Source organism: Acipenser ruthenus, chromosome 4 (assembly GCF_902713425.1).
Source record: "Acipenser ruthenus chromosome 4, fAciRut3.2 maternal haplotype, whole genome shotgun sequence".
Lineage (NCBI taxonomy): Eukaryota > Metazoa > Chordata > Actinopteri > Acipenseriformes > Acipenseridae > Acipenser > Acipenser ruthenus.
In genome coordinates, this window is record NC_081192.1 from 103,158,877 (window position 1) to 103,182,749 (window position 23,873).

The 23,873-nt window shown below is 40.1% G+C and overlaps 1 protein-coding gene across 12 annotated transcripts in view; it reads right to left on the bottom strand.

Annotated features, from left to right (window-relative positions):
* Window positions 1-655: 655 nt before the first annotated feature.
* The window catches only part of LOC117400200 (zinc finger MYND domain-containing protein 11-like), a 42,167-nt gene continuing 18,949 nt past the window's right edge, over window positions 656-23,873 (bottom strand). For 6 of the 12 annotated variants that reach the window (XM_059023292.1, XM_059023293.1, XM_059023298.1 and 3 more), the window contains 14 exons: window positions 20,122-20,145; window positions 19,379-19,456; window positions 16,049-16,210; window positions 15,220-15,297; window positions 13,185-13,277; window positions 11,777-11,864; window positions 10,456-10,511; window positions 8,602-8,679; window positions 8,011-8,129; window positions 7,470-7,677; window positions 6,971-7,039; window positions 5,810-6,082; window positions 5,245-5,430; window positions 656-3,340 (listed from right to left, as the gene is read on the bottom strand). In XM_059023292.1, coding sequence (XP_058879275.1) covers window positions 3,218-3,340; window positions 5,245-5,430; window positions 5,810-6,082; window positions 6,971-7,039; window positions 7,470-7,677; window positions 8,011-8,129; window positions 8,602-8,679; window positions 10,456-10,511; window positions 11,777-11,864; window positions 13,185-13,277; window positions 15,220-15,297; window positions 16,049-16,210; window positions 19,379-19,456; window positions 20,122-20,145 — 1,635 coding nt within the window. In that variant the 3' untranslated portion in view covers window positions 656-3,217. The other 6 variants (XM_059023296.1, XM_059023297.1, XM_059023300.1 and 3 more) reach the window with 6 other exon arrangements.

Genomic DNA, 23,873 nt, shown 5'->3' on the forward strand with positions numbered 1-23,873 from the left:
ACTGTAGATCCACTCTACCCATGTACCCTTCCACATTACTGTAGATACATTCTACCCATGTACCCTTCCACATTACTGTATATACATTCTACCCATGTACCCCATGTACCATGTACAGGCATTAGGATCCCTAGTCACCACTTTAAGTATAATGTGTAGCAATGGGAGTTTCACCAAAGTGACAAAAAGGACGACTGTATCTACATGAACATGGGTCCTGAAAAAAAAAGGTGTTAAGCTAAAGAGGAGAGAGGGGAGTGGGGGGGGGGGGGGGGGCAGAAAAATGCTTTTTCTTTTTTTTTTAACCCATATGCGCTCTTGTAGAGTTCCGTGTGAGCCTCAGTGACTCTGATTTATAATGCTTACCTGTTGCAGAGCGTCTGTGATTAAAAAAAATGAGAACGAGCTTTACCTGAATCAACTATCACTATCGGAGCTCAAAGCAGAGCAAGACCATTTTAAACATGCGACAACTCCAGAACATCAAGTGCTTATTTAAAATACTGTACATGGATAAGTGACTTTAAAACACACTACCAAGTGCCACCGTGTGTTTAAGATACATTTATTGTTCCATGTTAGCACATAGGATGACACAATATATATATATATATATATATATATATATATATATATATATATATATATATATATATATATATATATATATATATAAAGAGAGAGAGAGAGAGCTGAAGCATCTTACAAAAATGCCAAAATAAGCATATAAAACTGACAGCCACAATAAATGTATACATATAAACAGATATAGCTTAACTTGTTGAAGATATTTTAGTTAGGCCCTCAACAAAAAAAAAACAAACACCTTACAGCCTTTTTTTACCATATTGTTTGATATTGCATCATTTCAAGAAGTGCAACCAGGTCATTAATACGTGAAAGTCAGAAAACACACATCTTATTTTCATGCAGATACCAGCAAAAAATATTACAGACTGGAATGATTATACACCAAAAATATTTCCACTTAAGAAAATATCCCAGTTGTTTGTTATCGGGATGGACTGATATAAAATATTTCATTGTGTTTTAATTCGTTCATGTGACTTTACATACATTTCCTTCTACTGTTGACTCAGCAACTTGCAATCTGAGTAAAAATAAAAACAACTATTAATGGCAGCCGTTGTGCAGCATTGGTTTAAATGCAGTGTTTGTGTATGTGCTTTCAAGAAACAGCTCTGTTATACTTTTATGTAAGATAAGATTTTAAAATGTTTCATTGAAATAGTTATCTAGAACACGTTTAATTACAAATGGGGGCCTGAATTCAATCAGGATTATGGGGGTGCCACAGCTATTATAAATTATAGCTCCAGTGTGGCGTCGCCATGCACTTTGATTGAATCCAGGCCTGCACTGTAATATTGAAAATACAAGATCAAAGTGATTATATGCTTACTATTAACATGTAGTGCTGTGGATAATTGACAGGGGTAGCTATTGGCATGGTTTGAAATCAGCATGGTCTCTCACAGCTGGCAGTGTCTTAACAGAGAGTTAGTGGGCTAGTTTCCTGCATCAAAAACATCAGCTGTGACTATTATTTTTATTATTATTACTTTTAAATCTAATCCACAATGGGTTCTGTTTTTACAGTTTTTGATTGATTTCACCCAATCTGCCGTCAAAAGAATACAGCAGGGGTTATGTTCTTCACTAATTATCGGGATCCTTTTTTGACAGATCGTGGTTCCTGTTTAATATGTGTTATATTTGTACAGTGTGAAGTGAGGCAGCGCTGGTTTCGGTACAGTTCTACTGAAACCGAAGATATCCGGCCCCGCAGTACGATAAAACGAATGCAATTAACACCAGGCTTGAAAAATTCACTTTGCTTGTGGTTTTACTTTGCACAATCATCATCTACAGCAACGTCACCAGTTTAAAATATCTTTTCAATACACATAATCTTCACTCATCAGAGATTGCTCTGCATATTTTATATTTGTCCATCCTTACTGTCCTGCTGCTTGAACCACAAATTCAGCAAGCGCGCTTTTTTTTTTTTTTTTGATTTTTGAAACATTAATCAACATGCACTTTTCTTCATTCTGTGTACAATGATGGAGTTGAAAAACAGGTACCAACCACTAACTAGAAGCAGTGAACAGCATCTGTTAAACGAAGTGCTTATTTGTCCTCTACAATGTAATCAACGGTGTTAATATCACAATATAACAATGACACTGATGTGAAAAAAACAAACAAAAAAAAAACACTGTCACTTTGTCCGCATCGACAGATACAATAAAAGGTAGTATTTGGCAATTTTTACAAGCATTTGGGCTAGGAAAATAATCAACATGTGCAGACCTTAAAACAAGAAGTACATATTTAAACCTTCTCTAAGATCCAGCTCAGTAAAGATTCCTATATTCCCCAGATCTGTAGCCTAGAAGATCAAATCTTGATTTTTTAATTTTTTTAAAATTTTTTATAAAAAATTACAGCATATTTAAAAGACAACCAGATAAACCAAAAGTTTAAATGAACAATTGGCTGCCATGATAACCCTGTTCCCTAATTTTAATTCTACCCTCACAATTAGAAACCAATGGATAGAAACCAATAACAATGCCACTCACCTGAGAAGGGGCGAGACAATCAGTTTTAACCTCTAAGAGCTATATCAGTATTTAAAAAAAAAACTATTTAAAAAAGTTCAAACATTAAAGCAATCTGTAAAATGTAACAATTATGCTACAGGATTGTTTCCATAGTTTTTAAGCTCGACTTTTCTTTCATAGTAAGAAATGAGATTTAAAACAAAACAAACAAAATAAAATCAGGTAAGGAAGTAAAACGTATTGAAAACGTGTAAATGCTAACGAGTTGCTACAAACTTAAATAACACATTCACCAACAAAGGTAGTATTAGCACTCCAGAAAAAAAAAATACTTTCCCTCTCTGAGCACATTTATAATGCCCCTTCACATCTAACTGTGATTGGAGGAAATAATAATATTATTCATATTAAAAACAACAATTATAACAATAACAACAATAATATTGGGCATTTTACACAAAGAAAATAAAATGATATATATATATAAGATCACTGTGCAAAAGTTTTCAGTACGCAATGTGTTTAAAGGCTGGTGCAAATGAGATTTCAGAAAAAGAAAACTACCCAATTTTGTGTTGATAAAAATAATGCGAGTCACTGACAGGATGCCACAAAGGAGAGCAGCCTCATCTCTTCCTGCGGCAGGTGCGTTTGTGCTCCGTGTGCCAGTGCTCCTGCTGGCATTTAATAGAGCAGTAGGAGGTGTTCCAGCAGCAGTGATACATGGCCTCCTCCTCACAGTTATAGCACTGCAGAGTCAAGAAACATGCCATTAGACATCAACGCAGAGCAGACACAAAGAAAGTCAGCTCTGAACACAAGCTTTAAACACAAATTAACTACCAATTTGTTTGTTTTTTAACCTTTTTTTGCATTATTTTTCTCTAAATATGTCCTACAAGGCGTTACCTGGCTTGAAGTATCTTAACTGCCAGGCACTGACTAGACATGCATTGTTAGTAAATGAATCATATTTAGGGTACCACTGAATTTGTGAGACAAGATTGCTCATTGAGGTCCTTAGCATATTTTTAAAGTGGAGAATGATCTCAGGGATACCAAGGTATTTCGTGAGCAAGTTGTCTGGCAACAACCTCCCCCTCCCCAGGTGCTGCTTTCCTAGAAAAAGGAGAACATTTCAGGGTACCATTCTACTTGTGACCATATTGTTTTAAAGAGGCTATGATTACCTGTTCAGAGAGTATTTAGTAATTGAGGATATTGGGCAGCAGTGTGGAGTAGTGGTTAGGGCTCTGACTCTTGACCGAAGGGTTGTGGGTTCAATCCCCAGTGGGGGACACTGCTGTTGTACCCTTGAGCAAGGTACTTTACCTAGATTGCTCCAGTAAAAACCCAACTGATAATGTGAAATAATGTATAATGTGATATCTTGTAACAATTGTAAGTCGCCCTGGATAAGGGCGTCTGCTAAGAAATAAATAATAATAATATTGGGCAATACAATCCACACCCGTCGTGCTGTGAATCATTTCTTTTTTCCATACTTTGTACCAGTCTTGTATGCAGAGTAGATACGACCAGCTGGGTTAAAAGGCAATTTTTCCAAATGATTTGATTTCAATGAGGAAGTGTGTTCAATGTCTGGCAGTAAAGATTATTCAAGCAAGTTCACAGCCAATAAAAACAAGTAAAGCACTGTTTATCTTTTAAGAGTTGCAGCTGATCCAGATCTAGTAGCAGCATTGCTTTCATCTTTTTAACTTACGAATTACTTACATTGAAAGTGTAAGCTGAAGAGTTACAATACAGAAACTTTTTTATTTTTTTTTATTTTTTGTGAACAGAAACACGGCACTCTCAGAACAGTTAAAACATGAAGTAAAATGATTATGTGAGAAAGACCTGGCTCATTGATAGTGGTTAAAATAATGTGGCAGTGAAACGGCTCATTTTTACTGAACCACGGCACTATCGGAACTTGACTGAAACAATAGGGTCCACTGTAGTGCGATGAGCAGAAACAATCCTTGCTGGTTTTTCCTCCCTAACCCGCGGGACGCCAGAGCCAATGTGACGCTCCCTCCCCTGACAGTACCACACCCTGCACACCGCTAGATTCTCCCTGATGTTGCTCAAATGCTTTATGAGACATCAGAAGTTGAGTAATGACGGTGGCCGGATGACAATTAAATATAAGCCTCTTCATGAAGATGCTTAAAAACATGAAACCAAGTTATGCTGTATGTTAATATCTAGTGCTTTCAACCACGGTGAGAATAAAAAAAAAAATCATTACCAACTACCATATGCTTGGGAACACTCTTCATACTTCTAGTGTAAAGCCTTCAAAGCAAAACCTGTTGTTACCTAAGCCAGTCCCAATGGAACTCTGCCTTTGTAATTATGCCCTGTCTCATGAGACTGCAACATGCAAGTCATTGTGTACTTGGGAGAATGCTAGATCTAACAAAACAAATCCCATTACGGTACTGAATTGTATTATTTTCATGATCTTTAAAAGTGCTGGAAATTGTTGCATCTAGTTTAAGTTGTCTTTATCGTTGTGTGAGTGCTTTCCACCATTCAATGACACCTGCTGAGACCACACCAGCTCTCCAGTAAGCATTCTGTGAAACAGGTCGCTCTGGCTCCCTGGGGTCGGATACGTGTGCAGTAGTGATCCAGTACTCACCCACTGCTTCTTCTTGGTCTGAGAAACCAGCTGTTTGTGCTGCGAGACCATTTTCTTGATCTCCTCCACCAGCTCCTCCTTGCATTTCTCCTTGACCTGCTTGCACTTTCTGTCCATCTCTGCCTGCATGTTAGACACGGCCTTGTTTACGGCCTGCCGCTTCTCCTCCTCCATATCTGTGCGGAGCTGCAGGAAAAAAAAACACCAGCGTCCATCACGCAATTAAAACAAACAGCACTTTGGAAAACAATAAAAAAAACAACATTTCAGCATCTATACCTGCTTACATTTCTTCAGCCCTAATATTAATCAACATTAACCCTATAGCCAAAAGTCAAGCAAGCATTGGAATAAGGAGGTAACTCCCACATTTATGTCAACCTTCAATCGTGCCAGCTAATAGTACTTAAGCCAGGTAAACTGAAACCTAGCACTCCTTTGCAGTCTGTGTTGTGCTATTGAGATCACCACCTTCTCCCCAACATCCAAATCTTACTCTTCTCTAATAAAATGTTTTATTCAAATGTCAGGAGTGAACTCTGAATCCTCCCAGTGTCAGCAGTACCTTTTCCAGGGCTTCTCGTAGCACTCGCTCAGTCTCCCGTTTGTTATCAGCTTTCATCCTCTCTTTGACGTCGTTGAAGATTTTGGTGTATTTCTCGTGGCACATGTTCTGGCACACGCCATCGTTGTTGGTCTGGGTGCTCCGGGGCAGTGTTCTTGGGGAGGAGGCACTTGTTTTTTTGGTCTGAGTCGAGATGGAAACTTTTTCAGGCTGGTGATGCGTTGTGGGGATCTCCTGACTGGAGCTGACTGCCTCAATCTCAGGCTCTGGGTCCTGAGAGAAGAATAATGAGAATTAAAACCGCCCATTAAGTGACAAGATTGTATTCTATTTCAATAAGAAGTCACAATCTTGCTTTACAATACATGGCTGTTATTATGAAGGGCCCTTATTGTATAGTACAGTGTTACAGAACAAGATTATTTTAAAGAAACCACAATGTGTAAAAACACAGGAGGGGGCTCCCGAGTGGCGCATCCGTTAAAGGCGCTCAGCGTGGAGTGCAGGATGCGCCCTATAGCCTGGAGGTCACCGGTTCGAGTCCAGGCTATTCCACTGCCGACCGTGGACGGGAGTTCCCAGGGAGCACAATTGGCCGAGCGCCGCCCGGGGGGGAGGGTTAGGTCGGCCAGGGTGACCTCGGCTCACCACGCACCAGTGACCCCTGTAGACTGGCCGGGCGCCTGCGGGCTTGCCTGTAAGCTGCCCAGAGCTGCGTTGTCCTCCGACGCTGTAGCTCTGGGTTGGCTGCATGGCGGGCCTGCAGAGTGAAAAGAAGCAGTCGGCTGACGGCACACGTTTCGGAGGACAGCGTGTGTTCGTCTTCGCTGCTCCCGAGTCAGCGCAGGGGTGGTAGCGGTGAGCTGAGCCTAAAATACAATTGGATATTTCAAATTGGGAGAAAAATGGGGTAAAATCAATTGGCGACTACTATAGTTAAAAAAAAAAAAAAACACAGGAGAATACAGGTGCTGCCTACTAGCTTATAAAGATAAGGGCAGTATATTGACAACCTGGAGGAATGATGGCGCATTCTTTTTCAAAGCATCCAGGGCCATGCATATGCTACTTTCTTATTAATATACATTTCAGTCTTGTATAAACCAACAGTAAGATAAGCAATGCGATTCTCAAGTGTATGAGGTAAGAATGACTACTCACTTCTTCTTTGGGCTCCAAATGTTGGCTGCGACGCCCTTTCTTTGCTTTGGGCTCTTGGGTAACCTTAAGCTGTGAAAAAATATACATGAAGACATAATTATTCGTGGGAAGTAGCATTATAAATTGATCAGTACTGATTCAACATTAATCCCCCAAAAAACACATAAAAACACATATATATATATATATATATATATATACTGCTGGAGCCTTTTTGAGTGAAAACATTAAACTGTGATTTCTGTCATCTGGAGTGTAGTGCACAAGGGTTAATATGTAAACACAAAGGTGTCGGTTCTTATCATTAGGAAGACGGATAGAATTGGTGTTTTTAGACCTATAATATCCACACTTGTACACAGTGCATCCCCAGCCCTGTGGTGTATCCCCTGTGATATCCACACTTGTACACAGTGCATCCCCAGCCCTGTGGTGTATCCCCTATAATATCCACACTTGTACACAGTGCATCCCCAGCTCTGCGGGTGTCTCTGCAGACCTGCTCGTTGCTGGTGGAGGAGATGCCAGACTCTGCCTCCTCCTCGTGTCTGTCCTCCAGCTTGGTTTTCCAGAGCCTCCCCTCTCGCAGGAAGCGCTGGTGCAGCTGCAGTTCGTCACAGGCCTTCTTCCAGCCCATGCTGCGCTTCACTTGCAGCTGCTGCACATTCACTTTGATATCCTGAATGTTGTCTGAGGGAATCCAGGCCCTAAGTAAAAAACACCACAGACGCATCGATTAAAACAACCACACTCTCCGTGTCTGTTAGTTCTGAACATTACTTTGCAGAAAAAATTCTATAAAATCCTCACGCATTTTAAACTTTTTGAATATTTGAATGGATACTTTTTAAAACCAAACATTTTTTTGAAAATGCTGACAGGACCATAATCTTTGATTAAGGGCCAGTGGGTATCCGAGTTCTGAGTTGAAGTGTTGGTTCTTGGTTACTTACATGCAGTACTAACTAATAAACAGTTTTGCAATAAAAAAACAGCAACAAAAAAACCCAACAACTTCTGTTTCTGAAAGCTTTTCTGACCTCTGATGCTGGTGCCCGAAGAATCGTACATCCACTTGATTGTCTTCTCTTTGTAACACTTTTGCTGGCCAGTATCCAAACCCCTTCATTTTGGCCCAAACTAATTCGTGATTCGGCATCTAAAAAAAAGTGAAATAAATCAGCTTCATTCTCAACATAAATAACAACTCAAAAAAAATGAATAAGGTTGAAACAAAAATTTGTAAAATATCCAGTATTTTAACAGAAAAAAACTGATTTGATGCAATTACATAATCTTACAAAAGGTAAGTTACTACAGCATGCTTTCTTTCCTCTTTAAAGATTGCACTAATAATGTCACATACTGTACACTTGGTACGTTTTGTGTACCTGTGTTATCTTGTTCCTCGATGCATTCCTCCGTATCCCTCATAAGAATCTAGAAGTCACTCTTAATTTATTTTTGATGGAGGCCTTTTTATTCCAGGTAAAGCAGAAGTCAAAGGACTCCACATTTACTGCTTTATTAACTATAGTCTAACGTAGACACTGACCACTAATACAGCTGTGCAATGCTGCAGTTTATAAACTTGATAGTGAATTAAAAAAATGACTTCATTCAGTACTTACACACGGGTAGCAAAACCAGCTATCGGGTCGTGCATTCGACAAATAGAAACAGTTTTTGCAGAGCTGCAGTTCATTCAGCTAAAAACAAAAGAAAAAAGGCAGGTTTCAGTTTCTTCAGTTTATTGCTGAAGTCCAAGTATTTTATTAACCCTTTCATGCATGGCGACCTCATATTGGGCCAGATAAACAAAGTCTAGTCTTTATATGGTAACATATGGAAGACACAAATGCATGATGACCTCATAGGAGGATGCCATTTTTCCCCAGTGTAAAGCAAATGTACAGATGCTATCACAATTCTATTTTCCTGCTACTTGTAGAACTTCCTAAGGTTTCTCTTGATAATATTACAGAACGTATTCATTGTTTTTAGAAAGTGAAAAATGTGACCTTTATAATCTGATGGTGCCTGCACTAGTTACTGCTGAACTGAGACGCATAAAAGTGAGGCTGCCTCTCGTCCACAGCAGCACAGCAGTTCTGGCAGATGTTTCTAATGTGCTGTCTCTCCTGTCAGCTCTCATTGTTCAAATCTACATCATTACAATCAGCAACACAGCGAGACTGGCAGCACTTTCATCTCCCTAAGGAGCAGAACAGCATCTTAAAATTGTAGTCTTCCCAAAATGAACCAAATATAAACCCTTGTTTTACACTGCTAAGGCAAAAAGGGTTGAAAACTGGAGTTTTAAAGGTGACCGAGACTGTTAGAGATTTAATACTGTCCCTCTCCAAGCTGTGACCGAGACTGTTAGAGATTTAATACTGTCCCTCTCCAAGCTGTGACCGAGACTGTTAGAGATTTAATACTGTCCCTCTCCAAGCTGTGACCGAGACTGTTAGAGATTTAATACTGTCCCTCTCCAAGCTGTGACCGAGACTGTTAGAGATTTAATACTGTCCCTCTCCAAGCTGTGACCGAGACTGTTAGAGATTTAATACTGTCCCTCTCCAAGCTGTGACCGAGACTGTTAGAGATTTAATACTGTCCCTCTCCAAGCTGTGACCGAGACTGTTAGAGATTTAATACTGTCCCTCTCCAAGCTGTGACCGAGACTGTTAGAGATTTAATACTGTCCCTCTCCAAGCTGTGACCGAGACTGTTAGAGATTTAATACTGTCCCTCTCCAAGCTGTGACCGAGACTGTTAGAGATTTAATACTGTCCCTCTCCAAGCTGTGACCGAGACTGTTAGAGATTTAATACTGTCCCTCTCCAAGCTGTGACCGAGACTGTTAGAGATTTAATACTGTCCCTCTCCAAGCTGTGACCGAGACTGTTAGAGATTTAATACTGTCCCTCTCGCTGCAGTGACAGAGACTGTTAGAGATTTAATACTGTCCCTCTCCAAGCAGCGACAGAGACGGTTAGAGAGCCACGCAGATTGTGTATTTCAGCTTTATGGGCTTTTACTTCAGGGAGTTTCCACACAGAGCAAGACAGGGCTGTATGGGCATCCCTATTTACTGCACATCTACCAGACTGCACAGACCCTAAGAAATCCCAGCCTGGAATCAGCAGTCTTGGAAACCTGCTACAGCTCTCAGTGATGTGCCTTCGATGGACTGGGTTTAATACACAGTATGTTTTCTTCACACAGACAGCCTTGCTCTGTATTTGGTGGTGATAATGTGTTATTAGTGGGTAATAGGTCCATGCCTGAGGTTGGAGGGTTTCTAATTTACACCCCAGGTTCCTTGAAATGATCTGTTTTAACCATGACCTGTTATCTAGCTTTGCCATATCATTAAAGTGTGTAAAATGAACTGGAACATCACACAGCATTGTTTTTACACAAGTCCATAGGAACTGAGTGGTACTGTCATGGTAACAACGTGCATCGTGTTGCATTACCTCATGGCATGTGTCACTGTAGAGCAGCCTTGCTCTTTCAGCCTGGTCACTGTGAACTGCAAATCAAATCAAATACAAGAATAACAATAATAACAACAACAACAACAACAACATCATCATACAGGCAGCTGCAAATGAAAAGCAGAGCAGAGCACTCCTACCTCCATCTTACCATGCTTTACCTCCATCTTACCATGCTTTACCTCCATCTTACCATGCTTTACCTCCATCTTTCCATGCTTTATTATACTTACTGCCATGCTCTTACTATGGCTCTGCTCATCTTGTTAGTTTTTACGACTATAATTGTTTTATTCTTCTAGAACTTTTTCTTTTTCCACTGCACTCACATAGGGTTCTAAACTGATCATCCCTTTCCTCAAAGAACAAGGGCAATGCAACTATTTTAAAAATGAAAAGTGGACAGCATGTAGAGCAGAGGAAGTCTGTTTTAATGAAAAGTGGACAGCATGTAGAGCCGAGAGGAAGTCTCTGTTTTAATGAAAAGTGGACAGCATGTAGAGCCGAGAGGAAGTCTCTGTTTTAATGAAAAGTGGACAGCATGTAGAGCCGAGAGGAAGTCTCTGTTTTAATGAAAAGTGGACAGCATGTAGAGCCGAGAGAAAGTCTCTGTTTTAATGAAAAGTGGACAGCATGTAGAGTTGACAGGAAGTCTGTTTTAATGAAAAGTGGACAGCATGTAGAGCAGAGAGGAGGTCCCTGTTCTAATGAAAAGTGGACAGCATGTAGAGCCGAGAGGAAGTCTCTGTTTTAATGAAAAGTGGACAGCATGTAGAGCCGAGAGGAAGTCTCTGTTTTAATGAAAAGTGGACAGCATGTAGAGCCGAGAGGAAGTCTCTGTTTTAATGAAAAGTGGACAGCATGTAGAGCAGAGATGAAGTCTCTGTTCTAATGAAAAGTGGATAGCATGTAGAGATGAGAGGAAGTCTCTGTTCTAAGGATATGATGAAGTGTGGTATAATTAATAACCTGCTTGTATTTCAATTTATGGTTTTCATTTTTGTTACACATACGCTTATAACTAACTATGAATAACAATGGCAAAATAATATCAGTGTCCGTTGCTGCTACCCTTTTCAAACTCAATGATTCAAACTCAAAGTATTGTACAGTATTGTATTGTAGTTTTAGTCAAGGCTGTAAAACTGTGCTAACTAAAAAAAAAAAAAAAACATTATGGACTTTTTGTACAATTCACTAAATCATGAAGAGGCTCATTTAGGTGAGTAAGCCCTTAACTGGTCACTGCGTGGTGCTATTACACTGTCATTAGTTTTATGAGCAGTGATTACTCTCTCACCTCCGTACAGAATCGCTGTGTTGTGGACAATCAGCTTGGCATCAGCTTTGAACTCTTCAAAACTTTTATATTTGCCTTCATTGACATTCTGAAATGCAAAAGAGAAATTCAAATGAAAACGATGGATACATGGGACTAGATTTTCCACTTCTCTTTATTAAGCTGTGTTGAAAATGCCCCCTTCACTTCACCCATTAAACAGCCAGGTTAAAAGCACATCCAATACGAAGTTACAGTAGGAACATATAAAAATTAATGTTATTAGTTACTTTTTAAAATGTAAACAAATGATGCCTTATCATTACAGCACAGTGGTGGAAAAGTGGACCAATAGCACAGGCATAAATATCCATAGCAAAACAAAACTCAACTAAAAGCCCTGTAGGGTGTATTAGGGTTGTGCTTGCAAGAACACTGTGTGCTGCGGTTGCATTCTTCACTTGTAACACTGTACCCTGTTTTAAAACTGGACAATACATTTCGGTAGTACCCATATCATCCACCAGAGGACAATAGCAACTAAAATAACTGAATGCACTGTTTGGGAAGATTATTTAAAAAAATGTTATTAAATATTTGAATACTTTAATATATATTTAAACCTTCCATGTTATATTGCTGTTTAACGAGAACAATACCAGAGGCTCAATTAAACAACTCCTTGGCCTTGCATGAGCACAGTCACAATGAGACATACTTCATTTCATAGTAATGAATGGATTTTATATGGGAAGGGTCACATTATTCTGCAGCTTCCCCTAATTCAGTCTATTTCAATGTCATTTCTTGGTGACTCTTTACCACACACACATGCTCCCACTGTTTAGCCATAGGGTCACAAACTTCTCCTGTCTCAGTAATCTGAATCAGCCCAATTCACAAAGCTTTAACCTGTGTTATAGGTGCCAATAACAATCTAGAACATGAACGTGAAACAATATTTCATTCATCAAAACCAGTGCTGTGTGTCAGTAACCAGCAACATCATTACTTGAACTACGGTACCATTTGTTTTATTTATTTCCCCCATGGCCTCATTTACAAGGGGGTCCTGGAAAACAATTACAAAAAGACATTGCAATGTATAAAAACCAATTACAATGTACTACCAACACAATAAAAACATGTGTGGTTCAAACAATCAGCAGCACACAGTGATCTAAGAACAGTATAAATAAGACATGCATCTATTTGTGAATGTGGACTGAGAGAGAAGCATTGGCAGGTTCTAAGCAGTTTATCTCTTACAGTGGAGTGTTATAACAGTCCCATTCCAGATCTCTCAATGCTCTGGAAACACACATGTAAAAGCAGTGTATCTCTTACACTGGAGTGTTATAACAGTCCCATTCCAGATCTCTCAATGCTCTGGAAACACACATGTAAAAGCAGTGTATCTCATACCCACCTCCTGTATGTTTGAAACATCCAGCGGCGTGTGAATCAGCCTTTTGTACATCAGATGCTTGCAATCTTTCCCTTTTTTATTCAAGTCTATTGCCTGTAAATTACAGATTGACAGCAGGAAGTTACTATTTACAATGTGTAACATTAACACATGTCCACTCTACAAATCTTTCAGAAAGCAATCCGCATTCGCATTGTAAAAGCCCTTTAACCATAGTGTTGCCTTGTTATTCAGCCACCTACAGTATCTGCCTGTCTGAGAATAAGTGAAAGGGTCCTTACACCATCACAGTGCATGTACAGTTTACTGTTAACATGGCCTAACTGAATTACCTGGATTTGTAAAACTGTTGTGTCTATTAATCCCTGCTGGGATTCCTCCTGCTCACTGCCTTGTATTCAATCCTCTTAATCCCTGCTGGGATTCCTCCTGCACACTGCCCTGTATTCAATCCTCTTAATCCCTGCTGGGATTCCTTCTGCACACTGCCCTGTATTCAATCCCCTTAATCCCTGCTGGGATTCCTCCAGCATACTGCCCTGTATTCAATCCCCTTAATCCCTGCTGGGATTCCTTCTGCACACTGCCCTGTATTCAATCCTCTTAATCCCTGCTGGGATTCCTCCTGCATACTGCCCTGTATTCAATCCCCTTAATCCCTGCTGGGATTCCTCCTGCATACTGCCCTGTATTCAATCCTCTTAATCCCTGATGTGATTCCTTCTGCTCACTGCCCTGTATTCAATCCTCTTAATCCCTGATGTGATTCCTTCTGCACACTGCCCTGTATTCAATCCTCTTAATCCTTGCTGGGATTCCTCCTGCACACTGCCCTGTATTCAATCCTCTTAATCCCTGATGTGATTCCTTCTGCACACTGCCCTGTATTCAATCCTCTTAATCCCTGCTGGGATTCCTTCTGATCACTGCCCTGTATTCAATCCCCTTAATCCCTGCTGGGATTCCTCCAGCATACTGCCCTGTATTCATGATGTAATTTAAAACGTGAGTATCGATGTTTCTTAAGAAACTGCACAGATGCCATTTCTTAATCAGTGTTAAGTTTATTTCATACATGCAGGGAAACCAGTCCAAGTATAGAACCGATTACCAGTTGTTACATCTTTTACATGACATTAAATACCCTTCTGCATAGGTGTCTCTCTCCTCCTCTTTCTCTGACACTCAACCAATGGCAAAGGGACAATGCATTATTCTGTTACCATATATTTAATTTTGTGTGTGTGTGTATGTGTGTGTGTGTCTGTCAGTGCATTCTTCAGACCCCTGGTGGTGCCCCAAAAAGGTCCATACATCTGGTTTTTGTCATCTTCCTTGTTCCTATCTCTCCGTTTTGCCTGAGACCCTTTGAGTCCAGTGGCATTATCTCTTATTCTCCCTGTGAACCTTTGGGTCCAACGGCAGTCCCTGGGAGCCTTTTAGCTCCTTTATGCTTTGTATTCCCAAAAGTCTTAGAGCCTGGCCCCTTCTGGTCCACAGCATTGTTATCTTGTTAGCTTGCAGTCAATGTTGGACAAGAAGCTTGTAGACGCAAGGTCTCTTATCAATTGTTAGCAGTACATGCAATTTGAACCAAACAGTCTGCTATCTGCAATATTAGTCTCTTTTCAGAAAAGAACACTAGTATAGCTCTGCCAGTCCACATGCATAGCAAACTGCTAATCAATTCTCGATCCATGTTTTCCAGCAATTCAATCCTCTTAATCCCTGCTGGGATTCCTCCTGCATACTGCCCTGTATTCAATCCCCTTAATCCCTGCTGGGATTCCTTCTGCACACTGCCCTGTATTCAATCCCCTTAATCCCTGCTGGGATTCCTCCATCATACTGCCCTGTATTCAATCCTCTTAATCCCTGCTGGGATTCCTCCTGCATACTGCCCTGTATTCAATCCTCTTAATCCCTGCTGGGATTCCTCCTGCACACTGCCCTGTATTCAATCCTCTTAATCCCTGCTGGGATTCCTCCATCATACTGCCCTGTATTCGATCCTGTTCTATTCCTGAATACTCACCCTCTCCTTCATGCGCTGCACAATGAACCGCAGGTATTTGCTCATTTCCTGTTTATTAAAACTCTTCTTTTTGCTAGTCTGTTCAAAAGAAATAACACACATGGTTAATGTGGCATACATACTGTGGCATACATACTGTATTTACCTTGATGAAAGGAGACTGGCACTCATGGTAAATATGCTTAACCCCAGCAGTTAATTACATTCATTACATCATCGGGAATACATTAGTTGCCTTTATTGTACTGCTATTTGCTACACATGTCTAAAACTGGTTATGAATGAACCATACTTTCTAGGTTTGTAACATTTCAGTCTTTTTATAGCAGTTGCTTGATATGAGGAACTGTTTGGCTTCTCCCTTGTATCAGTGCGGTGGCTTCAGGCCAGAAGAGCAGTCTTTTTTTAAACAGACAGGCGGTTCCTCCCAGGGCTGTCCTACCAGTGCTCACCCTGCAGACCGTGCAATGCCAGTGCTCACCCTGCAGACAGTGCAATGCCAGTGCTCACCCTGCAGAGAGGGCAATGCCAGTGCTCACCCTGCAGAGAGGGCAATGCCAGTGCTCACCCTGCAGAGAGGGCAATGCCAGTGCTCACCCTGCAGACAGTGCAATGCCAGTGCTCACCCTGCAGAGAGGGCAATGCCAGTGCTCACCCTGCAGAGAGGGCAATGCCAGTGCTCACTCTGCAGACAGTGCAATGCCAGTGCTCACCCTGCAGAGAGGGCAATGCCAGTGCTCACCCTGCAGACAGTGCAATGTCAGTGCTCACCCTGCAGACAGTGCAATGCCAGTGCTCACCCTGCAGACAGTGCAATGCCAGTGCTCACCCTGCAGACAGTGCAATGCCAATGCGCGCTGCTCTCCCTCGGCTTCCACTCTTCTGACATGCATTTGAGATGGTAGACCCGGAAGCACGAGTCGCAGGCCAGCACGTCTCCCGGGAGGTGGCACTCGAAGCAGTACCAGTCGTGGCTTTCTGACTCCCACTCCTGAAAAACAAACATTAGCCTCATTTGGGCCTGGAGAACCACCCGCTTGCTTCTCTGCCATTATCACTTCCAGCTCTGAGCTTTTCTTCTCTTGAAAACACTTTACACTAAGTGACATGTCAAATAAAAATATATATTTCGTTGGAAATCAATAGATAATAATGATATTCGTATTACATGTAGCTGAATTGTGAAGTGCTACCCTTTTTAATTATATACCTTATTAAATTATTATTTGACTTTTTCTCCAAAATTTGTGGCATGTGTTTCTGAAAGGAAGCAAATATATCAATTTAAATAAATTACATTATATATACTGTACAGAAATACACAAAGTGTGCTCTGAGTACCTTTACTTTAACATTCAGAGTGGGGTACTGTATTTGTTATAATGAAACAGTTAATATTAATTTTATTTTATTAAGAAAAAAAGTGGTGCAATATTTTGCACTGCAGCAAATAGTTAGTCAAACACATACTAGCACTGAGAAACGTACTGACTTTTTCAAAGCGGCTTCCCTTCCTATGAATGCACTTTTCCCAATACGAGGGTTACCCTGTTAGTATTGAGGGATCTCTCAACACTAAAGCTGTGGGAACACAAAGCCACTTTGTGGCTTGGAACTTGGTTTCAGGAGACTATGTTTCAGACCACTGCATAGCACACCAGGGGAGACTTGGGGTTTGATACAGCAAAGTTGCCTCCAACTAGTTCTCCCGGTCTCCTGAAACCAGGTTTCAAGAAACTGTTCCTGGAAAATACCTCGTTTCCAAGGACAGCCAACTTGAGCCAACTCCAGTTTGCTCCAATTGGCCTGAATTCTCCCAGAACTCGAGTTGATGGACAACTTGAGTTGGTGAAAAATGTGATGTTCCCTTGCTTTTCTGACTTACCCAAGTTATCCAGAAAATACTACAGATTTTCCCCAGAAATACTTGTGAGTTAAAGGTCAAGATGAGGATTTGCTGCAGATGGTATTACAGTGAAATTGTCAACGTTTTAAAATGATAAATCCATCTAGATATTCTTTTGCATTTTGCAGAACAGGGAAAGAAGCGCTGGACATGGGAAATAATAACGTGTCTGATGTCAATGTGGCTATGAGAATGGCAGTGACGAAGCCAGTTTGCTTGAAAACACTATTAGATCAGACATTTCCATCAAAGGATTTAAAAAATCTGGAATTGATCTGATACGATCAGAAACCCAGAGGCACTGTAAACTGCGCCTGCTATTTTAGTATGACTGTTCTTTTTATGTTAAGCATTTTTGTGTTCTTTCTTTTTTTTTTTACGAGGGTTTAATTAAGTAACAGCCAAAAATGTTTATGCCAGACTTGTTAGAATGTCTGTAACAAAATGTTTGATCGTTATTGTCGATACATTGTAGATACGACTATTACTGAAGACACCCACCGTACAAGTATTGCAAAGTCCATAAACAAAACAAAACGTTGAAATAAATTGAGTTCTGTACCGTATAAAACTGAGCTGATTTTACCAGTGTTTGCTAGTTTAGTAACCATTTTGAAATTTATTTCGAAGCAAATTAAGCATTTTCGTTTTGGCTATATATTGTTAAAGTTTTCATACTTGGCAATACTGTTCTACAATTACCCGAATCCCATTCGAATTGGGAGCCAACTCGAGTCATTTAAAAACATGAAAACTGAGGTGTGGGGGAGCAACTGGAGCATGCATCGGGGTTATGTGGTTCATGGAAACATGGTAATAGTGGATTTGTGTTCCCTCAGCCTCAGATATCCAATGCAATAGTGTCTGATGCACTTTGAGCACAGGAGATGTTTTGAATTTGGGAACAGCCAGTAATGACACTTGATTATTGACCTATATTATGCCACACAACTCACAACTTTCAGACTCTGACTTCAATTCTAGACAGCGCTACACTTTCAGCCCACAGGCACACACTACACTTTACAAGTCGTGTCGAGGTTATTCTTGTAAATGTGTAAATACTACCACAAAGTGAGACGTGTATCAGCATCAACACACAAGTAATCCCTTGTCAATGGCAGGCGTTCAAGCACGTAGACTCGTGCTGTAAAAATCCCTACTTGCTATGATAGCTGAGGTTAATCCAAGTGCATGGGTGGCGTTCGAGATCTGTTCCAGTTCATGCTTTTACTCCAAGCAGGTCCTAAATTAGTTCATTGAATTTGCTAAGGGTCCATTAACTAATTTAGGACCAAGCTGGAACAAAAACCCAGACTGAAACGGACCTCAATGGCCAGAGTTGGGCACCACTGCTCTAGTGAAACGCTTTTGCTGAGCTCTTTAACAGGCAGTTGGTATTCTTTATAGCCCTTGCACTGACACCGAAAGGGTGCCCTGCATGTAACCTCATGCACAGAGCCGAGTCCACTGGGAGACTGCTCTGAACACAGGGAAAGGTTTAAATCGTGGTTTTACCAGTTCATCTCGCAGGCTTGTGACACATGCAGTCAGCTTGTGACTAGCAGACCTTATACAGACCAGATCCTTATTCAGCCCACTCTCCCTGTCCTTTTTCAACATGGAGGCAATCTCAGGAGTTCTCTATTAGGACCCACTCTCCATTAAAGCAGCTGTAGCTAATAATTCCATTAATCTTACCTGTTGTGCCCTGCAATTCCTTATATACAGTCGGTCTCAAATGTGCAGTTTTGAAAGAAACACATATAGTAGCAAACATTTTTTTTATTATTATTATTTTAAAACATATCTGGTACTGCACTAGGTTAAATAAATCTCTTTGAAAACTATGCTTTCAGATAGTGTTGCATTTCCTAGATGGTGAAATTGTTCCCATCCCTTCACTGACTTCTTTCCTGCTATTATATTATAATAAATAATATTATAACCAACCAGTTGCTTTCCCTGATGACTGACATGCTTTCAGCCAGTAACATACTTTGCCCCAGAAGACACTGTGGAGGTGAAATGACCTAGGAGTTGCAAGTGTAACAGGTTTCCTGTGTAAGGCATGGAATCTCAGAACTTTCTTCAACTTAATGTACCACTAGATATCATGCTTTTAAATGAAAATACATGTTTGCCGTAACATGTTTCTTTCAAAACTGCATAGCTGAGAACTAGGTAGCACATATAAGTGCACAACAGTTATGATTTGTGAACGTATTTAGTTTGCTTCAAGCCTTTTAATACCATTGCTCCTTTTCGTGGTTGTACTGGAGGGATGCATCTGTACCTGTACCTGCTCTGTCTGGATTCAGCAGCTCTTGCCTAATAGAGCATAGAGACGGATTATTACAAAGCACTTACATTTTCAAATTGTTTCGCAATATTGAGGGCTCTGGATGCTGTGGTGTTAAGTGGAGAGTAGATAGGAGAATGTGGGCGCCCCCCACCCCCACAGTCAGCTGAGGCCTGAATTGAGACGTTTCTAATCAGATGTGAAAAGGGCCCCCCCCCAAGGCTGAAACCCACTGCGTCACCGAAACCTCGTTTACCTGGGTTTGTAAAAAACGCATGCTTGGTTGGGCACACTGGGAGCTGCCCTACAAAAAGGCTATTAGTACAACCACTACAACTACAGTTTGTATGTGTTCGCCACCTGCCACAGATCGATTGCCACCCGCTATTTATTTGATTGCATTTTTATTTTCATTTCAATTGGAATGTTTCTAACACTGCATTTCCTCTGCTCCCCTCTTAGAGGCATCATGTACAGGTGAATGCCATCGGAATGGAACATGTCCCAAACCCCACAGTGTACAACACACACGCATGGGAATGGTCAGAAGTAAGCTGCTTCATCACAGGCTATTGAGATGAAAAGCACTGTCGAGGTGAACAACTAGCGATGGTCATAGCGTAGCGAGGCAGCGAGCACGTATAAACGTATTAGAAGTCACTGTTAGTAAAGCAATACAATGACATGCCCTTACCTTACTGCCTTCAGTCCCCTGCTCCTGTGATAGCAAATGATCCAAAAAAACCTGTTTTAAAATCATGTCACGCTGCTGAGCTGTGCTAACCATTTTTAATGTTGTTAACCATATTACTGAAGAAATCTACTTTATTTAAACACACTTTGCACTTTCACTCAAGACTACCTTTGCATCCTGAAACAAGTGCATGCAATGGCAGTACACTACAGGGTATTTAATTGTGTACAGAATAACACCACATTGCTATTACATGTATTGGCAGTCCTACTGTATACAGTGCTTGCTGTGCTCCGAATGTGAATTCTACAGAGAAATACAATCACAGAATATGTAAAGGAAGAAAAAAGAAAATGTTTTTGGCATCAGATGTAAAAAAGAAACAGCGCCTCAAATTAGAAATATGCGATATAAAACAAACACTGCAGTTTGACAGACACTAGAGAGATTTAACTCGAGCTGCATGGACAATCTAGGACCTTCCCCAACCTACAATGAGGTCATAGAATGGACTTTTCACACAGAGACGACAGCTAATCAGCCTTTCTAGTCAAGTGCCTCACCCAGAACTAGAAAGTAACAACAGCTCACTTTTCAATACAACATCTGCTAGACCGACTGGCACCATTAGATGTCCCCAGAGAGCAGCTCATGATAAGCTTTCACCGAACAAAGGGATCTCTGCATACCCTTTGTTTCCAAGACAAGCCATTTATTTGCCGAATTCAGACTGGACTGCTGCTAAATACATCAGTGCAATAAGCACCACAGAAAACAACTATAAATACAAGTGAGTGGGGGGTTTCAATCCAATACAAAAATTGTTTAACAGGTAACCATTTATTGAACAATGAAATGATAATGGAACCCTTTTTTGCGAGTGCCTGTGGGCTGCTTGGTAAAGCTGTCAGGAGGCTATCGATTTGGAGGCAGACTGTTTACAGCATTTGTAGAGATGTTGTGCTGCAACAGTTTCTAGGATGTGTGCTGTGTTAATATTAATTTACAGCCAAAATTGTCACCTGCAACCGCATAACTCAATAGGCTAATTAACTACTGTACTGCAAATCCTGACAGCTTTCAAACATACAGAATAATTTATAGATGCCTTCAGAGATTAAAAAAAAAACACACTAGCTATATGCTTCAGCTTCATAGTTATAATAAACTGAATAAACAATAAAAAAAACTGTACACAGTTTAATAACACCGGCAGCTGTGGCAGTACTTCACTATTTTCCCATTTGAAGACTTAAAGAACCTATATATATATATATATATATATATATATATATATATATATATATATATTAGCTCAAAGAGCCAGCTGCCCAATGTTTCGATATGTTGTACATCTCTCTCTCTCTCTCTCTCTCTCTCTCTCTCTCTCTCTCTCTCTCTCTCTCTCTCTCTCTCTCTCTCTCTCTCTCTCTCTCTCTATATATATATTATTTTGAATTCACTGAACTTGAATCCCAAGCAACACTGAATGCACGGGTTTCTATGCAGACTTCCTGTATGCTACAGCAGTCCAGTTACTGACTTGGTGAGAGTGGAGATGAAAAGGAGAGAAAGGGACAAGAAATCAGAAAAGAAAAAAGAATGGAATTTATAAGAAAAAGAAGCAACGTATGCAATACATATTGTGAACGCATTCCATTCATTTCAAATCTGAAAACGCTGCCTCTGTACTTGAGGGGTGCCTGTTATTATTATTACTGTTATTATAATTTTATTAGCAGACTTGTATTAATTAAAATGGAAAGAAATCTGGTGATTGCAAATTCATAACAAAGTCATTACATTTAAACATGCAAGGCAATTTCAAATCACTCCTGAGACAAATAAACCCTGAAGGGTTTAGACACTGTTAAAAAACTATTACTACTCAAACATGAGTGATTTAAATGAACATCGCAGGCAGGGTAGTTTGGCATTTAGTTAGAAATGTGGTGATTTTATTGAAAGGGATGTCAGAATATTGTACGTTGAAAGAATTGATTTGTGTTGGAAGTATAAAATATCCCCAGTTCTAAATATTTGGCACACCCCAAGCTGCTACTGTACCTATAAAATACCGTAAACACTAACCATCAATCAGACACAGCAACATACTATTCACAGGCAGCCTGGGTGCCACACCAAATTATACTCCCTAATCCCTTAAAATAGTAATGAATATCAATTATTATTAGAAGCAGAGGTGATACCTTTTATTGGACTAACTAAACAATGATTAACCATGCTTTCAATACCTCAGAGGTCTCTTCTTCAGGTGAAATTAGAAAAGAGATTGATGTTTACATTCAAAAGGTGGCATCAGAACCCCATTCACCCAGCATCGATTTTGAAACGTTGGACGAAACTAGACCCGCCCGGGCTAGCCCCAAAATTCAGTGAAAACTGTTGAAAAAACGGGTTTCGCCTAGTCGTCTTTTTCAAGTACTGGGCCAATCTAGATTCACATGACTGTACCGAAAAAAAGCGGTAACTTCGGGATTCGCCCCGAAGCCGTTGAAGAAACTAGACTCGCCAGACCACCAGGTTGACTACAGGGGTCGCTGGTGCACGGTGAGCTGAGAACATCCTGGCCGACCTAACCCTCCCTCCCTGCGGGCAGCGCTCGGCCAATTGTGCGCCGCCCCCTGGGACCTCCGATTCTCAGCAAAGGAATAGCCTGGACTCGAACCGACGACATCCACACTATAGGGCGCATCCTGCACTTTTACTGGATGCGCCAATCGGGAGCCCCTTATTCGCTCATAATTTAAATATTTGTTTGTTTTCAAAATGTAATAAAAGCGATTATATTACTCATAATAGACAGATAATTATTACTTTATCAAAACTCTGACTAAAAAAAAAAAAAAAAACCTGGAGCAAATAGCTAGCTATAACGTTACCAAGAAGTAACGGCTTCCTTGTTTTATCAGTACGAATAATAGACGAAATAAAATCTTGAGGTGCATTCATTTATCTGTTTGTTTTCTTTTTATAATTGATTATCACTACCTTGAATACTTCTCCTGTTTAACTAGTGAAACGTGTGCTTTAACAAAAAATGTTTCATTTTCATAATAGCTTGGCTGTGCTTGTAACCTTATAATTTATATGGTCATACAATGCAGGATTCAGTGATAATGTGGCACAGGTTTTTTTTTTTTTTTTATAATCGCTGTATAGGTGTGTATGGTTACCAAAATCTCAGTCAACAACTGAAGACAGACGAGAGGATAATTTCTTACCACTTAATTTGCACCGATAAAACATAACCTGGTTAACCATACTGATGACATATCAAATGCTTAGATGACAGATAGGGTTGCATTCTTGTAGAACCTAAGGACAAAACAAAATGTATTTCGACAAGGAATTGCATTAGTTCCATTACTTAGTTGAGCACAAGGTGGTTTCAATAAATACTTTCTGATTTAAATATAGGCCTACTGTGTGATAGTTTGGGATATACAGTCTATTTAAAACAAGGTAGGTGTTTATGTTTTACATTATTTTTATATATAATTCATCGTCGAATAAACCGCTACCTACCTACTACCTACCTACTTTCCAGACAGGCAGCAAATCCTCACTACTGCCTTAAAAAGTTAACTTCTGGCCCTGTATGTGTGTGTGTGTGTGTATGTGTGTGTATATATATATATATATATATAAATATATATTACTATTATTAGTACATACTGTTACAATGATTTGCATTTTATTCATATTTATTCATTTATTTATTTATTTCA